This window comes from Aquarana catesbeiana, linkage group LG03 (assembly GCF_042186555.1).
Source record: "Aquarana catesbeiana isolate 2022-GZ linkage group LG03, ASM4218655v1, whole genome shotgun sequence".
Classification (NCBI taxonomy): Eukaryota; Metazoa; Chordata; class Amphibia; order Anura; family Ranidae; genus Aquarana; species Aquarana catesbeiana.
Window position 1 is genome coordinate 422,128,198 of NC_133326.1, and position 20,938 is coordinate 422,149,135.

Sequence of the window (20,938 nt, forward strand, 5' to 3'; positions counted from 1 at the left end):
TTTTTTGAAAATCAATTTTTATTTTTTTGTGGATTTTTGAGGTATTTACGAGAAACAGCCCTCCTTTTTTACATTAGGTTAAACAGCCATTTATGTTCTGCCAAAAAAAAAAAAAGAGAAGGCCCAGAATGGGGTCAGCAAAACAGGAAATGAAGGACATGATTGATGTTTTGGGGTTTAAAAAAGGGCATTTAGATTCGACCCAAAACATCAATCATGTCCTTCATTTCCTGCTGCATACGATCCAGCCGATTCCGCATTTGATCGATCTCCCCATTCCAGGCCATGATTTGAGCAATTAGCCGTTGGGCACTGTCTGTGGTGAAATAGTCACTTGGACCTAAAGTGGAATGAAAAAAAAAATATGTTTAGAAATATGCACACATAAGTTTACCTTACCATAAAGCTGGTGTCTCAAACACTGACCTGGTGGGGTGCCCATGTCGCATACTTCATGAACATCCTCGGGGGTGGCGCTGTTGCTTGACTCAAGCACAACCAGATCACCTAAAATAGAGTAGAAAAATTACATAAAATAAAAGGCAGCCATGCATAGATTACCGTAAGCTGGTGTGTCAGACACTCACCTGGTGGGGTGCCCATGTCGCCCACCTCTCCTTGCTCCACATCCTCAATGGGACTTGGGCTTATTTCCCAATCATTTTTTGCTTGGGGTGGACTGTCTTCTGGTTGTTGGCTGAGTGATTTTTCCCCTATGTGAAACAAAAAATTAATAATCTAATTAGCACACAGATATTTTAGTACATAGTAATTTTCCAACATTTGTAATGAAGTGGTTTGTGTAGAGTTCCTATTTTACCTCAATATTTAAAATTAGAAAGACATATCGGATAGATAGATATCAATATCTCAAAATATAGTTAATAATCTTTTGATCTCTCTCTATATCTGGAACAAAATCTCTAAATATCTAACTAAATGTAAAGCCAAAAAATTAAGATAACTTCAAATCTTCAAAAAGAATGTTTTACATTTCTATATCTATCTATCTACCTATCTCTATATTTCTCTCTCTCTCTATATATTTCTCTCTCTCTCTCTCTCTCTCTCTATATCTCTATATCTATATCTATCTCTCAATATATATATATATATATATATATATATATATATATATATATATATATATATATATATATATATATCTCTCTCTATAGTTATATATATATATATATAATATGTATATATATATATATATGTGTATATATATGTATATATATATATATATATATGTGTATATATATGTGTATATATATATGTATATATATATATATATGTATGTATATATATGTGTATATGTATATATAGATATATATCTATAGATATGTAACGAGGTTTCTTAAAAGATCGTTTAAAACGATGAACAAAAAATCGGATAGGAAGGAAAAGCACATGGAGCAGTATACAAGGTAATAAACACAAGAGAAAAACACGACAAGTACTTACTTTTTTTAAGAACTTTCCGGATACGTCGGTATTGATCCGGCTCCCTGAGTTTCAGGTCAGACCATCTTTTTCGCAGTTGATCTTTGGAGCGCTGGACCCCAAAAGATGCCTGCAAAGTCTCCACGACCTTCGCCATTATTTTGGCCTTGCGCAAATTTGGCCGTGCGTACGGCCCATAATTGCCATCATAGTCGTCTTTGTGAAGAATGGCCACCATCTCCACCATCTCTTTAAAACTCATATTAGAGGCCTTAAATCTAGGCCTCATAGATTTCGCTGACGTTCCAGCCTCCGGGCTGTCTCCACTACCTGAGGTCGTCAACATTTCAGGTGTCTCCGCCATTCTTTAACTCCACTACGCGCCGTAACAAAAAATGGGCGGAGAACATGAGTTAAAATCGAACGTCAGGGGCGGGCGACGCAGGCGGAGTTTCACACATGCGTAGTGTATAAAGAGGGGCCTTGCGCACGTGTCGTACGTACGTTCTGTGCGTCGAATTAGGGGGCGGAGAACATGAGTTAATTTCGAACGTCAGGGGCGGGCGACGCAGGCGGAGTTTCACACATGCGTAGTGTATAAAGAGGGGCCTTGCGCACGTGTCGTACGTACGTTCTGTGCGTCGAATTAGGGGGCGGAGAACATGAGTTAATTTCGAACGTCAGGGGCGGGCGACGCAGGCGGAGTTTCACACATGCGTAGTGTATAAAGAGGGGCCTTGCGCACGTGTCGTACGTACGTTCTGTGCGTAGGTGATAGTGGACCAGGACGTTACAAAACGAAGGTAATTTTAAATATATTTTTTTTGGGTTTTATGGTCATGACTTTGTAGCAAGCGGCCTATATGGCTTGATAGATTGATGAGGCCTACATAGGGAGAAGATGATGAGGGGTTAGCCGAAACCTATAATAAAAGTGTTTTTTGTCTTGTGACTTCATCTTTTCCAGATATAATGAATCCCCTATTTAAGGATCCAGAGTTCCTTACATCTTTTATTTCCAAATATCGAGAGATGAGGAATTTGTGGGAGGTGAAACACCCTCAGTATTATGCTAAGCATGTGAGGAAGTCAACGCTGGAGAGACTTCTGGCCTTTGTCCAGGCGACCATCCCGGAAGCAACAATGGAGACATTGCTCAAGAAAATTGGGGTCTTGAGGAACATGTATAAGAGGGAGCATAAGAAGATCCAGGAATCAAGGAGATCAGGAGCATCAGCAGATGATGTTTATGTACCCAGGCTGTGGTACTATAATCAACTCCGTTTTCTGGATGACCAGAATGAAGCCAGGCCATCACTTTCAACCCTTCCCTCCACCCTTCCCTCCACCCCAGCAGAGGCTGATGAGGAGCAAGCTGGGTCTTCCATCCTGGATGAACCAGATATGACCATCTGGAGTCAGGTAAATTATTTTAACAAATATTTACTGTACTAATATTAATGATGTTAACTGGATGTTATAATTGTCTAAAATAATTTGGCACTCAAAATTGGGTATACATATCAATTGACAGTAGTGGCTAAATATGTTTGGCACCTGCTTGAAATAATTAGGGTGTCTGATTAGACTCTTTTATTAAAGAGAAGTATTCACATTGAATTAGCTATTCATGAGAAGCAAACTGTGTGTCATTGATGAACCCAAAAAAATATACTCAAACTATTGTCCTTTTTTTATACACAGGATGAGTCCATCCAGGAGGAATGTGGGGAAAGTGGCAGGCAGGAGGAGACCAGGCCCATGGACAGCCTGGAGGAGGCCGGATTCACCATCATCCTGGAGGAGGCTGGGCCCAGTGTCAGGCAGGAGGTGGCTGCTCCCAGTGAGGTGGCTGCTCCCAGTGAGGTGGCTGGGCCAAGTGAGGTGGCTGGGCCAAGTGAGGTGGCTGGGCCCAGTAGGAGCCTGACCGAATCCCAAGTGCCTCCCCTCCACCTTCCCAAAAAAAGGGCCAGGAAGGGGATGGTCACACAGGGCGCATCCCTGCGCCTCATGCAAGAGGCCACCCGTTTTTTAAGGAGCCCCCCCGAAGCGGAAGAATCCTATGGCTGCTACTTAGCCAGCAGGCTTCTTCAGATGAATAGGGAGCAGCGCCTCATTTGTGAGCGCCTATTTGGGGAAACAATCCATAAGGGGCTGCAGGGCACGCTAACACAAAACACCCAACTACATGAGGCAGCCCCCCCTCCTCCTCCTCCTCCTCCTCCTCCTCCTGCCACAACTGAAACACCAGAGCCACAGCCTCAAAAGAAGGCTACAGGGAAGGCTGCAGGGCAGCGTGGAGGAAAGGCTGCAGGGAAGAGAAGAAAATGATGACCTGGGTTCAGTCTGGTCTGACAGAAGACGCAGGCTGTTGTAGGACCACAGTCTGGGGACATCTAGATCATCTGCTGGTGCTGTTGATCTCTGGGATTCTTGGACCAGATTGTGCTCCCTCTTATATGGACTCCGCAAGATCCCAATTTTCTGGTACACCGACTTTTTCCAGCGTTGACTTCCTCTTTATTTTATTTTGACCATGAATAAATGGATCATTTTTTGAGTTTAGCAAAAGACTTTTTATGTTTTTTCTTTGAAATCATTGATTTTACACACAATGTTAAATTAACAAGGGACAACAATCTCATTGAGTTAGAAAAAAAACACACCAAAAATACATTACTAATGTTAATAATGTTCAAGTGGTAAGTCTTGAAAATCCAAAAATTTACGTAACCAAAAACGGTGCTTTGGGTTAACTTTATCTAAAAACTAAAAAATAATCACTATAAAAAAAAAAAAACAGAATAATGGGTTCTTTGTGGTAACTTTACAAACCTAAAAAAAAAAAAGGGGAAAAAGTATTATTAGTATGGAAACATTGTTTTTAAAATGCATACTATATCATTCATGAGATCAAAGAGAAAAAGAATCCAGAAATCAGTTTGGGAGAACTCTGATTATGAACAGCAAAACACCTTCGTTCTTTATAGAGCCTTCGTAAAGAAGAAATAAAATGCGCTGCATTCAACGATCCCAGATTTTGCAGCGTGATGAATGTGCTACCTACAATACGAACACTAGTTTTACTAGACCGAGTGCTTCCGTTTAGTTTTTGCTTATGAGCATGCGTCGTTTTTTTGTCCGTCGGACTAGCATACAGACGAGCGGACTTCGGGGTCCGTCGTACTTACGACGTAAAGATTTGAAGCATGCTTCAAATCTAAAGTCCGTCGGATTTGAGGCTAAAAAAGTCCGTTGAAAGTCCGGAGAAGCCCACACACGATCGGATTACCAGCCAGCTTTAGTCCGTCAGCGTCCGTTGGACTTTTGTAGACGAAAAGTCCGACCGTGTGTACGCGGCATAAGGCTACCAGCCAAGTGTTTTTTGGTAGGAATTTGCCATCTAAAATGCGGAGGAGATGGATAGTGTCTTTTATATAAGGAGGCAAGGAGGTAACGTGAGGCGCTAAATACTTGTCAACTAATGCGCTAGCATGTTCAGTGAGGCATTGTCGTCCAGAAACTATAGGGCGGCCTGGTGGGTGAGTTAAAGACTTGTGAAGTTTGGGCAGAGAATAAAAGGTGGGGGTTTTTGGTTCCCTGACATTTAGAAAGTTCCATGTATTAGAGTCAATCGTACCCTTTTGGAATGCTGAAAAAATCAGCTGGTTATATTCTGTCCTTTATTAACGGCGGATCCCACAATCGCAAAACATGTCAAAGTCTACCCTGACATTACCTATCGCCGATCTACCTCACTTCGAGACCGACTAATTAAAAGCCACCATTCAATTGACACACAACATGTTTTCAATAGCACTGGAACATACCAGTGTGGCAAATGTGATGTTTGTATCTTTTTGTAACCAATTCCCGAGAACTGGTTCTGCCCAATGGACTAATTCACAGTGTTAAATATCGAGTCACCTGCGCCACCGTGGGAGTCGTATACTTGGCTCAATGCCGTTGTGGCTCATACTACATGGGAAAAACCAAGCGTCCTTTCCAGGTTCGCATTCGTGACCATATCAAACCTTTATTCAAAAATACTACCACCACAGCCATCAATCGGTATATTGCTACCCACCATAATTTTGATCCCCATGTTATCCAATTCTCCGCACTCGAGCATGTCCCGTCACATGCTAGAGGCGCGAGTATTGATAATAGATTACTACAGCTAGAAACAAAATGGATCCATACCTTACAGGCCACAAAGTTTCCGGGGCTCAATGAACATATAAGTTTTAAACCTTTTTTGTGAGTCAGGATACCCTTTAGTTTATCACATTTTGCCTTATAACATTGACCCAGGGATCTTGTTGCTATTTGTCCCCCGTCACTCACGCCATTTATAGTATCCTCTCCATTTTTCCTCTTTTCCCTTCCTCTCCTTTCTCTCTCCCCTTTCTCCCTTCTCTTTTTCCCAATCTCTCTGCCATGGTATGTTATTGTTTTCCTCTTATACAGTCTTAGCTATTTCACCATAATACAAATAGCGACTTGCATAAGTGTCCAGATCAATATTTATCCTGTATATTTATTCTTGTGATACTGTATAATTGATACCCATCTACTCTAGTGTTCTCCTTTGACGTTTATATTTGATTTGGATTTGTCTTTTCAAATTTATTGTTCTATTTATTATTTTTTGTTCATACTGGGACCTTGTGGTTCTCTATGCACTCTATGGTCTTTGTGGCTGGACCACGTGGGGGGATGCGCAGGGACATTCCCTTCGTCCCCAGAGACCTATGGGATCGTTGGGCCTTTTGGGGTTTATTCTCCTCACCCGGCGCCTCTCCCCACGTCCTATCTCACTACTGGGGGGTCCCATCCCCTGATATCCTGCATTCCCTGTCCCCTTTCATTCTTCAGGAGGGCTTGGCTTTGGCCTCTTGCCGGGATGGGCGGAGCTTGCGCTGTTGCTTGTATGGACGCCCAGGGCAGAACATACTTGTCTGCCCTAGGTGTCTGCGCATCGCTCGCACTGCCCGGCCTCCCTTATTCCATCTGCTAATCGGGTTTGGGCAGCGCCGTTGGATCTTCGGCTTCACGGCCTTCCCACTCTCCCATTGGCCACACAGGGGCCGTGTAGTTTGAGCATGCGCGCGCGGTGCATGACGGATCTTGTAGGCTCCGTGGGGCTACCCAGTGCGCATGCGCGGATGCCTTTCTTCAGCGTCCGCACATCTGATCGTCATTGGATCAGGTGTGGGGGGGGGGGATATAAGAAGCCGGCCTGTCCATTCCACAGCTGGACAAGGAAAACGCCTGTACTTGCTATGCACAAGCTGACAAGGTAATTACTAATGGCTACTCACCCCACAGCTATCTCTAAACAATCCGTTTTGTCATTTCTAATTTAGCCCTTATTCACCCTCTCCCAGGACATATCAACTCTCTGCCATTGCCTAGTCTCTTACTTCTATGCTAGCTATGTGAACACTGATTGGTGACAGTCACATGCCTTGCAAATAACTTATTAGGTAAGCAGTATTTGGTCATTTTTTTCCAATCCCTTGATATGACTGTTGTTAAACTATCCTTTTTAGGCTAACTGGCTCATTTTCCCCTATGTATTTTCAGACCATAATCTTACATTTCTACCAGTTGTCCATGCTTGTTTTTTTAATCCATCCTCAGGTGTTTTCCCTTCACCAATCAACTTGTTTTTAAAGAGTGAGTTCTTTTGAGGCCTTTTATGCCCTATCTAACCTATGCACAGTGCATTACCCTATGTTTTTTAGAACCAAATGTCTTACATATATTTCACGCCTATTCAGCTACTACCATTCCCTAATTTCTAATACATTCAATCGCCAGGTCTTTTATGTGCCCCCTGCAAGCATAAATACGGTGCAGTCCGTTCCTCCCTCGGCTGGGGGTCCCCTGCCGGTTTTCCCCTGGGTGTCTGGTGTTCAGGTATGTTCGGGACTATGGGGCTACTTTAGGGCCACCTCCCTGTGTGAGATTGTCCAGCCTCACATTTCAATATACAGTAATGTTTATAATTGTTCATTGCTTTTGTTTTGTTTGTTTACATTGTTTTTGTATTTCCATGCATAGATTCTTATATACTGCATAAGCTCTCATTCCCTGAGGAAGCCAATGTTTTGGCGAAACATGTAGAAAACTGAGCTCTTGCCTTGAAGGCCGCTTCCACCTGGCCCACCCCACTGCACTTGGGTCATATTACGATATACATGTTTTTTGCTGTTAATGATTTTACTGCTCTCCTTATGTATTGAATTTTGTGAAATAAAGTATTATTTGTAATTTTTATATTTCTATCTCATTTTCACATTCTTTGCCTTAGCACCTCTATAATCCCTTGTCCTCCTATCCACTCGTAACTGTAAATACTGTAGCTGCCTGTCTGTGCTATTAATAGGAGCAGAACAGCAATTTTCTTCAGGTAGCTTTAGGTGCACACTGTGCAGAGGATGCAGTACACTAACTGTAAATACTGCAGCTGCCTGTCTGTGGTATTAATAGGATCAGAACACCACCAATTGTCTTCAGGTAGCTTTAGGTGCACACTGTGCAGAGGACACAATACACTAACTACTGTACCTGCCTGCCTGTGGGTATTAATAGGAGCAGAACAACAGCAATTTTTTTCAGGTAGCTTTAGGTGCACACTGTGCAGAGGACACAGTACACGAACTGTAAATACTGTAGCTGCCTGCCTGTGGTATTAATAGGAGCAGAACAGCAGCAATTTTCTTCAGGTAGCTTTAGGTGCAGAGGACGCAGCACACTAACTGTAAATACTGTAGCTGCCTGCCTGTGGTATTAATATAGGATCAGAAGAACACCACCAATTTTATTCAGGTAGCTTTAGGTGCACACTGTGCAGAGGACACAGTACACTAACTGTAAATACTGTAGCTGCCTGCCTGTGGTATTAATATAGGATCATGTCACGTACCTGGTAGGTAGAGCCCAGAATGCAGGGAACGGCCTCTTTTATACCTCTGACTCGGGAACCCCTGGTAGTGTTGACAGGGGTTCGAGAGTACAAAGGGGCACAAGTCCCTGACTGGAAGGCTGGAGTAGAGGGCTGGATCCTGTAATCAGCAGGGAGGTGCTTCATAGTCCAGCAGCAGGATGCAGACAGGCAGGGAGGTGTCCTGTAGTCCAGTAGCAGGATGCAGACAGCAGGGAGGTATACTGTAGTCCAGCAGCAGGATGCAGACAGCAGGGAGGTATACTGTAGTCCAGCAGCAGGATGCAGACAGGCAGGGAGGTGTGCTGTAGACCAGCAGCAGGATGCAGACAGACAGGGAGGTGTGCTGTAGTCTAGGAGCAGGATGCAGACAGCAGGGAGTTGTACTGTAGTCCAGCAGCAGGATGCGGGCAGCAGTGAGGTGTAGACAAGCCGGGTCAAAACACAGGCGGGCAGATCAGGTACAGAAGGGCAATCCAAAGAATAGTCAAAGTCCAAGCTGGGATCGGGGCAGGCAGCAAACAGAAGTCAGGAACAGGCCAAGTAAGATAATAGATTCAGGTAACAGGGCAGCAGGGGTCTTCAGGAACGCTGTAGACCGGACAGCAAGGCATCAGTCCTGTTTAAATAGCCCATCTTGGCGCCAAGTGCTGTCACAGGGGGCACGAGCGCACTCTTGCGTGCGCCCGCGCGCCGCTATTCGCGCTATTGCACGTGCGCCAGGTGGCCCTTCTGAACACAGCCGTTCCTCTAGCCTTCATATTCTCTTCCAGCAATCTATGATTGATTCAACCTCAAATTCTTCTTCACCGTTGATGAGCACAGGTTCAGGAGGACCGGTGTTGCGGTTGAGGAAGGGGTCTGGGACTGAGGGTTTAAGTAAAGCCACATGAAAAACTGGGTGTATACGAAATGACTCTGGTAGTTTCAATTCATAAGCCACGTTATTGATTTTTCTTACCACTGGGAAGGGACCCACAAACTTAGGCCCAATCTCCTGGATGGGCATGCTAGCTTCAGATTCAGGGTGGACAGCCAGACTTGATCTCCAGTTTTCAGGTCAAGCTCCCCTCTCCTTTTTCTGTCAAATGTCTTTGTTACTGAGTTCTTGCCATTGTCTCTTGGAGTAGCCTGTTATTTGTGATAAAAAAAAAACTCAAGGCTTCTTGGGCAGCCGGTACTGCACACTCTGGAACGTTGTTAGATAAAAACAAGGGGTGGAAACCATAGTTCGCAAAAAATGGAGACTGGTTGCAGAACGAACAGAATTATTATAGGCGAACTCGGCAAGAGGTAATAGGGGTACCCAGTCATCCTGAGAAAAACAAGAATAGCATGGTAAGTATTGCTCAAGGGTTTGATTTGTTCGTTCAGTCTGACCATTAGTCTGGGGGTGGTAAGTAGAGGAGAAAGAAAGGTCAATCTTCAGGGATTCGCATAGAGCTCTCCAGAATTTGGATGTAAATTGTACCCCCCGATCAGATACGATGTTTGCAGGTATACCGTAGAGTCTTACAATCTCTTTAACAAAGACCCCTGCGGTTTCAGAAGCAGAGGGGGTACCCTTCATAGGCAGGAAGTGAGCCATTTTGGAAAGTCTGTCGACCACTACGAAGATAGTGGTGTAGTCTTCTGATGGTGGTAATTCAACAATTTAAATCCATGGAGATCAATCTTCCTTGTCCTTCCTGGAACAGGGGGAGGTCTTAGCAGCCCCCAAGCCTTGGTCTTGCTGTCCCTGTTCTGAATGCAGGTGATGCACGATTCCACATAGCGTCTGCAATCTTTTAATAGCTGAGGCCACCAGAACGTGCGTTGGAGGAGTTCAAAGGTCTTGTGTATACCAAAGTGGCCAGCTAGTTCATGGTCATGGCAAGATTTGAGGACGGCAACCCGTGTTTGTTGTGGCACAAAAATTCTGTCTTTGTACCATAATAAGTCATCTCTGGACTGTAGAGTGATGTCTTTCGGATGGGGAACCATTGAAGATGCCTGTTTGATTTGGGACAGTAGGTCTCCTTGAAGCATGAGAAAATTTCCAGGAGCAAGAATGGTATCTGGAGAAGAAGGAACTTCAGGTTCGCTGAACATCTGAGACAGTGCATCCGGTTTGGTTTTTTTGATCCTGGTCTGTAAGTGATGTGGAAAGCAAACCTAGTAAAGAAGATAGCCCATCTGGCCTGACGTGGTTTCAATCTCTTGGCAACTTTCAGGTACTCTAAATTTTTGTGGTCGGTGTACACCAGAATAGGGTGGGCCGCTCCTTCCAAGAGGTAGCGCCATTCTTCAAGTGTGGCTTTGATTGCAAGTAGCTCCCTGTCCCCAATGTCGTAATTCTTCTCAGCTTCTGTTAACCTGCGGGAGTAGAAGGCCACTGGATGTAATAGAGCCTTGGATCCTTGTCTCTGTGAAAGTACTGCCCCTACTGCTATCTCGGAGGCGTCTACCTCCAGTATGTAAGGTAAAGCTGGGTCAGGATGCTTCAGGACAGAAGCTGACACGAACTGATCTTTCAAGGAGGTGAAAGCAGCTTGAGCCTCAGGGGACCATTGGAACCGGGTACCTTGCCGAGTCAGTATTGTGATGGGGGAGATGATGGGAGAAAATCCCCTGATAAACTTGCGATAGAAATTCGAAAAACCCACAAAGCGCTGAACTCCCTTCTTATCTGTAGGGGCTGGCCAATCCAGGATGGCGGAGACCTTCTGCGGATCCATCTTGACACCATCTATAGAAATAATCAGGCCCAGAAACTGAATGCTTTGGCGTTCGAACTCGCACTTCTCAGGTTTGGCGTACAAGCCATGTTGGCGAAGCCGAGTTAGAACTTTTTTGACATGCTCCCGGTGGATAGACAGAGAGGGGGAAAAAATCAAGATGTCATCCAGGTAAACTATGATGAACAGATCAAGGTAGTCTCTAAAAATATCATTAACAAAATGCTGGAGAGTGGCAGGAGCATTACATAACCCAAAGGGCATTACAAGATACTCAAAGTGTCCGAAGCGGGTACGGAAGGCAGTCTTCCATTCATCCCCGATTCGGACTAGGTTGTAGGCTCAGCGAAGATCCAGTTTGGTAAATATAGATGCAGTTCCGAGTCTCTGAAAGAGTTCAGGTACCAAAGGTAGGGGGTACCAGTTTTTTATTGTAATTTTATTAAGGTCCGATAATCTACGCAGGGGCGTAGGGAGTTATCCTTCTTTTCCACTAAGAAAATTCCTGCTCCTGCTGTGGAGGTGGAGGGGCGTATAAACCCTTTCTTCAGATTATCATCAATGTAGTTTTTAAGAGTACCTAGCTCCAGTTTGGTTAAGGGAAAAATTCTCCCAAAGGGGATCTCTGCTCCGGGGAGAAGTTCAATCGGGCAGTCATAGGGTCTATGTAGAGGAAGTGTCTCTGCCCCCTTTTTGCTGAACACATCCAGAAAACTATGGTATGCTTCTGGGACGGCTTGGCAGGTCTCAGCATCGGTTTCCAGACACAGCAAGGAAGACGGACGTCGGTAGCTCCCTGTAGGCAATGCTGACGGCAGTAGGGGGAGTGAAAACTGATTTTTCTAATAGACCAGTCAACTGTGGACTATGGGCTTTGAGCCAGGGCATGCCCATTATGATGGGAAACAAGGGAGACTCGATGATGTCAAGACAGAGTAGTTCCCGATGGTTAGAGGAACCGCCTCTTGTGTTACAGGCCCAGATTTAATAGCCGATCCGTCGGCTAGGTGTACAGGGAAGTCAGGAAAAGGCCAAGTAAGATAATAGATTCAGGTAACAAGGTAACAGGGCAGCAGGGTTCTTCAGGAACGCTGAAGACCGGACAGCAAGGCATCAGTCCTCTTTAAATAGCACATCTTGGCGGCAAGTGCTGTCACAGGGGGCGCGCGACGCAATTTGCGCTATTGCACGTGCGCCCACGTGCCGCTAATCTCGCTATTGCGCATGCGCGTGCGCCGGACGGCCCTTCTGAGCACAGGCGTTCCTCTAGCCTTCATATTGCTAGGACGTTTGCTGGAAGGCAAGCAATTGTCTTCACAGGTAGTTTTAGGTGCACACTGTGCAGAGGACGCAGTACACTAACTGTAAATACTGTAGCTGCCTGCCTGTGGTATTAATAGGAGCAGAACAACAGCAATTGTCTCCAGGTAGCTTTAGGTGCACACTGTGCAGAGGACGCACTACACTAACTGTAAATATTGTAGCTGCCTGCCTGTGGTATTAATAGGATCAGAACACCACCAATTTTATTCAGGTAGCTTTAGGTGCACACTGTGCAGAGGACACAGTACACTAACTGTAAATACTGTAGCTGCTTGCCTGTGGTATTAATAGAAGCAGAACAACAGCAATTGTCTTCAGGTAGCTTTAGGTGCACACTGTGAGGATGCACTACACTTATGCCCCGTACACACGGTCGGACGTTGATCGGACTTTCCGACAACAAAATCCTAGGATTTTTTCCAACGGATGTTGGCTCAAACTTGCCTTGCATATACACTGTCACACAAAGTTGTCGGAAAATCCGATCGTTCTGAATGTGGTGACGTAAAACACGCATGTCGGGACTCTAAACTGGGCAGTAGCCAATAGCTTTCATCTCTTTATTTATTCTGAGCATGCGTGGCACTTTGTGCGTCGGATTTATGTACACACGATCGGAAATTCCGACAACTGATTTTGTTGTCGGAAAATTTTATAGCCTGCTCTCAAACTTTGTGTGTCGGAAAATCAGATGGAAAATGTGTGATGGAGCCTGCACACGGTCGGAATTTCCGACAACAAGGTCCTATCACACATTTTCCGTCGGAAAATCCGACCGTGTGTACGGGGCATAACTGTAAATATTGTAGCTGCCTGCCTGTGGTATGAATAGGATCAGAAGAACACTACTAATTTTCTTCAGGTAGCTTTAGGTGCACACTGTGCAGAGGACACTGTACGCTAACTGTAAATACAGTAGCTGCCTGCCTATGGTATTAATAGGATCAGAAGAACACCACTAATTTTCTTCAGGTAGCTTTAGGTGCACACTGTGCAGAGGATGCACTACACTAACTTGTAAATACTGCAGCTAATAGGACTAATAAGATCAGAAGAACACCAGCAATTTTCTTCAGGTAGCTGTAAATACTGTAAAAACGCCTGCCTGTCAGTAGTAGGAGGAGAATAACGGGAACAGATCTAGCTAAACTGAATACAGTGTGTGTGTGTGTATGTATGTGTGTGTGTGTGTATGTATGTGTGTGTGTATATATATATATATATATATATATATATATATACACAATACACTATAAGTGCAGCTAACTGACTCACCTGCCTACTCTATCTAACTTAAATCAAATGACACTGTCTCTATTTCTATCTATCTATCTCTCTCTCTCAACACCGGAACACACTACTCAGGGCCGCCTTGCAGGCGACTTTATATAGTGTGGGGCGTGTACTAAACCCCCTGAGTCATAATTGGCCAAAGCCACCCTGGCTTTGGCCAATTATGGCTCTCTGTACAGACGGTGCTGTGATTGGCCAAGCATGCGGGTCACAGTGCATGCTTGACTAATCATCAGCCAGCAATGCACTGCGATGCCGCAGTGAATTATGGGCCATGACGCACCACTCGAATTCGGCGCGAATGGCCCATATCGTTCGTAATTTGGCGAATGACCGAACACACAATGTTCGAGTCGAACATGGGTTCGACTCGAACATGAAGCTCATCCCTATTCATTAGTGACATATTTAACATAGGGGATTATTTACACAGCCCTGGTGTTTTCTGAAATTGCTTTAAACTATAAAGAAAGGCTTTTAGAAGTTTTCCTCTCTTTCTCGGGTCTGAAGCAATACATGAGGAAGAAAGGAAAACTCTTGAAAGTGTGTCTTTTAAATGTTAGGTTAGTACAATAAAAAGGTATCATTGCATACCACATTACTGTATTTTGTTATTATTAGTGCCCCCCAGTTTTGACTGTGATATCTCATGTGCCCCCCCCCCCCCCTATAAATTGTTCATGCTAGATCGAGATAAGCCTCGGGTAAGTATTTGGGGGGGGGGGGGGGGGGGTGGAAGCTGCAAACAGAAGGTTTTTACCTTCATGCATAGAATGGGGGTGTTCCAGGCAAAGGACTATATGAACACCTTAAGAAAGAAAACAGTCACTGATCGGAAGGATTGGGGATCATTTTGCTATAAGTGCTTCTGGATCTTGCTTTTCTTAGAAAGCAGGTTCTGTGCTTAAAGGAAATTTTTCCTTTTTTCATGGAAATCCTCATGGGTTCACTCTGACCCATTTAGATTTTCATAGAGCAGATTTCCTTTTACATGGTTCTATGAAATGACTGGCATGTAGTATACAAATCTATGTTTTTTTTCATAGGTTCATCACTCTGTGGAAGTCTTATAAAAATAATAAAAAAACGGCATCCCATTTCCTTTAAAACACATTTTCCAAAATGAAGTGACTCATCCAAGTTATCAAGAGCATCATTACATCTGTTAACTGGGAAGGAGTTTCAGAAAAAATGCATTTTAAGAAACACATTATGGTGCTCTGTGACAGCATCCAGGGCATCAACCATCCCAAACCATTTTTTTTTCCGCTGAAGAACAGTGTCATCCTAATCTACAAGGAAACTCACAGTAATATTGAGATTTTATTATAGAATGAAATCTACTGTATTATGCCATAAGAAATATAACACAGAAATTCTCAAATTCCAGGACCACACCCACTAGAGATTTGGAGGTTAAATTGTTCTTCCATCTATACCCTTCAACTCCAGTTTATGAACAGATAATAAATTTACCTTGGGCCAGAACAGCCCCAAAACATACTATTTAAATTACATAATGAAAAAAACGCATGAAACAAATATTTGATCCAACACTTACAGAACTGATATGCCCCAGTGAGTCCCAGCTCTTTGTCCTGCAGCTTCAAACACAGAAAGTCCAATCAGGGATATTGTTGGCGCAACAGTGAGAGGTCCAATATAGTTGAGCAGTGCCCCAGGTAAACCAACAATGCCAATAACGATTTCAAACAAACTTGACACTATAATTGCCCCCTGTATCTGTAAATTAAAAGAACAAAATATTACACAGATTGCACCAGATGTTCACTGATGTAGCACTCAATATAAATTTGCATGGCAGACTCCCCTTAGTTAAGGTATGCTTTAAACCAATTGACTTATGGCAAACAGGACCCACATAGGCATTTTTAGATCCAGATATTGTTTCTCAATATACAGCCTTTAGATGCTTAAGCTTTTGCAAATTAAACACCGTGCCCTACTTGGCACTCATACCTTTCCATGATATATTGTAATTCATCCTCCTCTAACCCCCTGTGTGTTGTTCAGAGCAAAGAAAATAATCATACATAGCGTGCAATACACTTTCTAATGTGTTTACTTTAAAGTGATATGAAACCCTTCATTTTTGTGTCCCTTTCTGTTGCACGTGTTACCACTAGGGTGTCCCGGATTGCCCGGGATTATCCCACAATTCATATTTGTGTCCCGTGTCCTGGGTACCTTCATTCCGGGACGCTACAGTGTCCCGGAATTAAATAAGGACACACAGCCACCTTAATAAACTATTGCTAAACTGGTTGCTAGGGCCGCCCCGCATGGCGTCTAGCAACCAGTGACGTCACATTCGCAGAGAGATTCACATCTCTCAGAATGAGGCCTTTACCCAAAGCTGCCCTGAGCTAGCCTCCAAGACCGCCCACCTCCTCTCCTTCTCCAGGCTGCATGGCGGCAGCAGCAAAGAGAGCAGCCAGCCCAGAGAGCATAACAGTGTCTCCTCCTGAGTCCTGACTCCTCCAGCATTCTGCAGTGCTGTCTGGCTTAGATCCAGAACCACTGCTTAGCTGCCCAGCGGCCGTCCCGAATCCGCAGCGCATTGCCCGACTTCTTCTCCTCCCTCCTGTGGCCTGAGCCACCCGACTGCCTGAGGAGGGCCCCCCAGCCAGACTGCCTGCAGCCTGAATCAGGGAACGAACATAGACTGGCGCTCAATCAACTGCTCACCACCACACAAGACAAGTCCAGCATCCAGCTTAGAAGGTGAGCAAATCAATTTGGAGCAGCCAGGTCAGGTGACAAGTCGGGGCACTGAGGCTGGGGACAGTACAGTAATAAATGAGGCTGACAAAGTGGACCCAGCCCTGGGGGGGCAATAAAAAATAAAGTCTCCCGGACCCCCACTTGTCAGCCTAATTTATTACTGTCCCCCACTTGTCAGCTTCATATATTACTGTCACAGTAATACCATCAGGGCTGGGCTCAGCCCTTCCTTCTCTGAGCTGGCCGCTCAGCTGTCGGCTAATTGCTAGCTCCTTTCTCTCCACAGTGACTCAGCTGTTGATGATCTGCTCGGCAGTCCTGGCTACTTAAAGTCGTCCAGCTCACTTCATCTCTGCCTTCGCCTTTGGTCACATCTCAGAGACTTTCTCCTGCGTTCCTGTTGATACTTGCTCGGCTGATGTCCCTTCTGGCTCCTGATCCTGCTTACTGTACTACTACGTTGATCTCTGGCTCTCTGACTTTGGCATTGGCTGACTACCCGATCTGGTTACTGAACTCTGGCTATGTATTGACTAGGCTTACTCTGTTTACCTTTTTATTATCATTAAATAAGTGTGATTAACTGTACTTCTGTCTTGGTCTGATTCATGATTTCTGACAGTAGGCGAAGGCCATGAATTCAGAAGATGCAGTCAGTCCACTTGTTAGTAATATTTTTTCCAGGTTGGCGTTACAAATGCTCTTTGTCGCAGTAAGTGGGCTTAGCACTATATGACCATATAGTGTGACCAAACCCCCGTATTTTTTGAATATGTTCAGGTGTTTTTAAGTAGCCCTGCAGGAAATGTCATTCTTGTATGTGCGCGCTGTAAAATATTTTGTACAGACGCTCCTGAGTCGCACGGCTCACCTGGAATCTTCCACTATGGCTGCTCCAGTACAACCTGTGTTGCAGGCCATCCCTGCTGCTGCTCCAGTCTCTGTGCAGGCACCCGCCTCGAGTATTACCTCTGTAAGAGGCATGTCTGGTTCCGCTCTGCTTCCCCAGAGATTTGGGGGTGATCCAGTTCAATGCAGAGGGTTTCTCAACCAGGTTGAGATATACTTTGAGATGCTGCCCCAGGCGTTTCCCACAGACAGAAGCAAAGTAGGTTTCATGATATCTTTGCTTTCTGATAGAGCCTTGGCCTGGGCAAACCCTCTATGGGAGATGCAAAAACCAGTGGTCCTGAGTTACCCAGAATTTGTGGCTTCCTTCAAAAGGGTATTTGACGTTTCCGCACACTCTGCTTCTGCTGCCAAGAGCCACATGTCCATCAAACAGAGTACGAGAACTGTTGCCGATTACGCCATTGAATTCTGTACTCTGGCAGCAGAGGTTGCTTGGAACAATGAGGCCCACGTGGCTGCCTTCTCTCATGGTCTCTCGGATAACATCAAGGATGAGATAGCAGCCCAAGATATACCCACTGAGCTGGAGAGGTTGATCACATTTGCCATCCTCATTGACTCCAGACTCAGAGAAAGACTCTCTTTTAAGGAGGAGTGCTGGCGCAAGCCTCCTTTTACATTTGTCTCTGAGCTTTGCAGTCCCACCCTTGCCTCCCTCACCTCCCATGCCTCCTGGTACCAAGTCGGTCTGTGGAGATGAACCCATGCACTTGGGCTTCACGCGTCTCTCTGCAGATGAGAGAGTCCTTAGGAGGAGGGAGAGATTGTGCCTTTGTGGCCAGGCTGGTCACTTTTTGAAGTCTTGTCCTATCCGTCCAGGGACAGCCCGAACCTTGAAGTCCTGTCACGGACAGACCTTAGGTGGCGTTGTTTCGTCTCCAGTTTTCCTGAAGGATAAGCCCCTGGTTTCGGTTACCCTTTCTTAAGCTGAGTCGTCCGTCGAGATACAGGCTCTAATCAACTCTGGGGCTGCAGGCCTGTTCATTGATGCTGCCTTTGTATCAAAGCACTCGATTCCACTGCAGCTGCATGACACTCCACTTGCCATTGAGGCTCTTGATGGGAGACCTCTACAGCCTGCCCATGTGACTCATGAGACTGTTCTGTTGTCCATGGCCGTAGGGGCCCTTCACCATGAGATAATCCAATTCCAAGTTATTTCCTCACCTAAGTTTCCACTGGTTATTGGTTATCCTTGGTTACAAAGGCACAACCCTTCTTTTGATTGGCTCCATGCTGAGGTTCTGTCCTGGTCGCCACAGTGTAGTAAGAGATGCTTCCAGAAGGCAGCCAAGGTCCTGTGCACCTTTTCACTCTCCTCCCTGCCGGAGGAATACCGCGATTTTAGCGATGTCTTTAACAAAAGTCAAACCGGTACTTTGCCTCCACACCGGTCGTATGATTGCACAATTGACCTTCAACATGGTGCCATACCCCCTCATGGCCGGGTTTACCCTTTGTCGGTCTTGGAGAATAAGGCCATGGAGGAGTATGTTGCAGATGCACTTTCTCAAGGTTTCATCCGCAAATCCTTGTCTCCTGCTGGTGTTGGTTTCTTTTTTGTTAAGAAGAAGAGTGGTGAGCTGAGACCTTGTATCGATTTATAGGGGTCTCAATCGTTTCACGATTAAGAATGCCTATCCCATTCCGTTGATTACGGAGTTATTTGACCGCCTCAAGGGAGCAACGGTTTTCACGAAGCTTGATTTGAGAGGGGCATACAATGTCATCAGGATTAAGGAGGGCGACGAATGGAAAACTGCGTTTAATACCAGATCAGGTCATTATGAGTATCTTGTAATGCCTTTTGGCCTTTGTAACGCTCCGGCAGTTTTCCAGGAGTTCATCAATGATGTCCTCCGAGATTTGTTGCAGTTATGTGTGGTGGTTTATCTAGACGATATCCTCATATTTTCCAAGTCCCTGGAGAGCCACCACACAGATGTCTGTCGTGTGCTTCAGAGAATAAGAGAGAACAATCTCTATTGTAAATTGTAAAAGTGTGAATTCCATTGTGAAAAGGTTAAATTCCTGGGCTATGTCATTTCCACTGCTGGTTTTTCGATGGACCCAGAGAAGCTTTCAGCGGTCCTACAGTGGCCTCGACCCGTGGGTTTACGTACTCTGCAGCGTTTTCTTGGCTTTTCCAGCTATTATCGGAAGTTTATTTGTAACTTCTCGTCTCTGGTCAAGCCCCTGACTGATATGACCAGGAAAGACGGCAACCCACAGAGTTGGTCTCCAGAGTCCATTAAGGTCTTTGAGAGTCTCAAGGCTGCCTTTGTTTCTGCTCCTGTATTGGCACACCCTGATCCTATGTTGCCTTTTATTCTAGAAGATGATGCTTCTGAGACTGGAGTTGGCGCCCTTCTGTCTCAACAATCTAACTCTGAGTGCGTTATGCATCCGTGTGTCTACTTTTCCAAGAAATTGTCACCGGCAGAGTACAATTACGAGATTGGTGACAGAGAGCTGTTGGCGATCATTTTAGCCCTGAAAGAATGGAGACATTCTTGAAGGTACCACTGTGCCGGTTCTCATTCTTACTGACCATAAGAATCTCACATTCTTGTCTGAGGCTAAGCGCCTCTCTCCTAGAAGGGCGTGATGGGCTCTTTTCTTGTCGAGTTTTAATTACATTGTCTCATTCTTACCAGGTACTAAGAATGTAAGGGCTGACGCCTTGTCACAACAATTTTCCTCCACTTCCAAGATGGAGTCGGTTCCGGTTCCTGTGATTCCTCCTGACCGTATTCTAGCTACCGTTCGCACCAATCTTACTTCTCCTTTGGGTGACGAAATTCTTGCTGGGAAAAATCAACTCTTTTGGGCCATTTCCCAACAATTCTGATGGCCTAGTCTACGTGCTGATGTAACCGCCTTCGTAGCTGCCTGTTCCGTGTGTGCTCAGAGTAAGACTCCATGACACCTTCCAGTGGGCCTCCTACAACCCATACCCAATGGAGAGAGGCCCTGGACCCACCTGTCTATGGATTTCATTGTGGATTGTGGAGTTATCCTTATGGTGGTTGACCAGTTCTCAAAAATGTTGCATTGTATTCCATTCAAGAAGTTGCCTACTTCTAAGGAACTGGCTTCTATTTTTGCTCGGGAGATCTTCCGCTTACATGGGCTACCCAAGGTGATTGTCACATATGGGGTAGTCAGTTTGTGTCTCGGTTCTAGCTTGCTTTCTCCTCTGCGTATCACCCACAGTCTAATGGGGCCGCAGAACGAGCCAATCAGTCCTTGGAGCAATTCCTACGTTGCTATATTTCTGACCATCATAACAACTAGTCAGACCTCTTACCGTGGGCGGAGTTTGCTCACAATAGTGCCTTGAATTCAGCTTCCCATTTGTCCCCATTTATGGCGAAATATGGTTTCCAACCTTCCGTGTTGCCTGCGTCATTTGTTCCGCAGAGTTGTCCTGCATTAGAGGAGCATCTACGTGGCCTTTGTTCCACTTGGGCACAAGTCCAGGAGGCTTTGTGACATGCTAACAATAGGTACAGACTCCATGCTGACCGCAGACGCCTTCCTGCGCCTT

The 20,938-nt window shown here is 45.1% G+C and overlaps 1 protein-coding gene and 1 long non-coding RNA gene across 3 annotated transcripts in view; one reads left to right on the forward strand and one right to left on the reverse strand.

Annotated features, from left to right (window-relative positions):
* The window catches only part of SLC23A1 (solute carrier family 23 member 1), a 1,686,654-nt gene that overhangs the window by 1,167,709 nt on the left and 498,007 nt on the right, over positions 1-20,938 (reverse strand). For both annotated transcript variants that reach the window (XM_073620757.1, XM_073620758.1), the window contains exon 7: positions 15,293-15,474. In XM_073620757.1, coding sequence (XP_073476858.1) covers positions 15,293-15,474 — 182 coding nt within the window. The remainder of the gene's footprint in view (positions 1-15,292; positions 15,475-20,938) is intronic.
* On the forward strand, positions 6,591-7,731 carry LOC141134580 (uncharacterized). The gene is made up of 4 exons (XR_012243218.1): positions 6,591-6,748; positions 6,837-6,935; positions 7,273-7,371; positions 7,516-7,731. It is a non-coding gene; the product is annotated as an uncharacterized lncRNA (long non-coding RNA).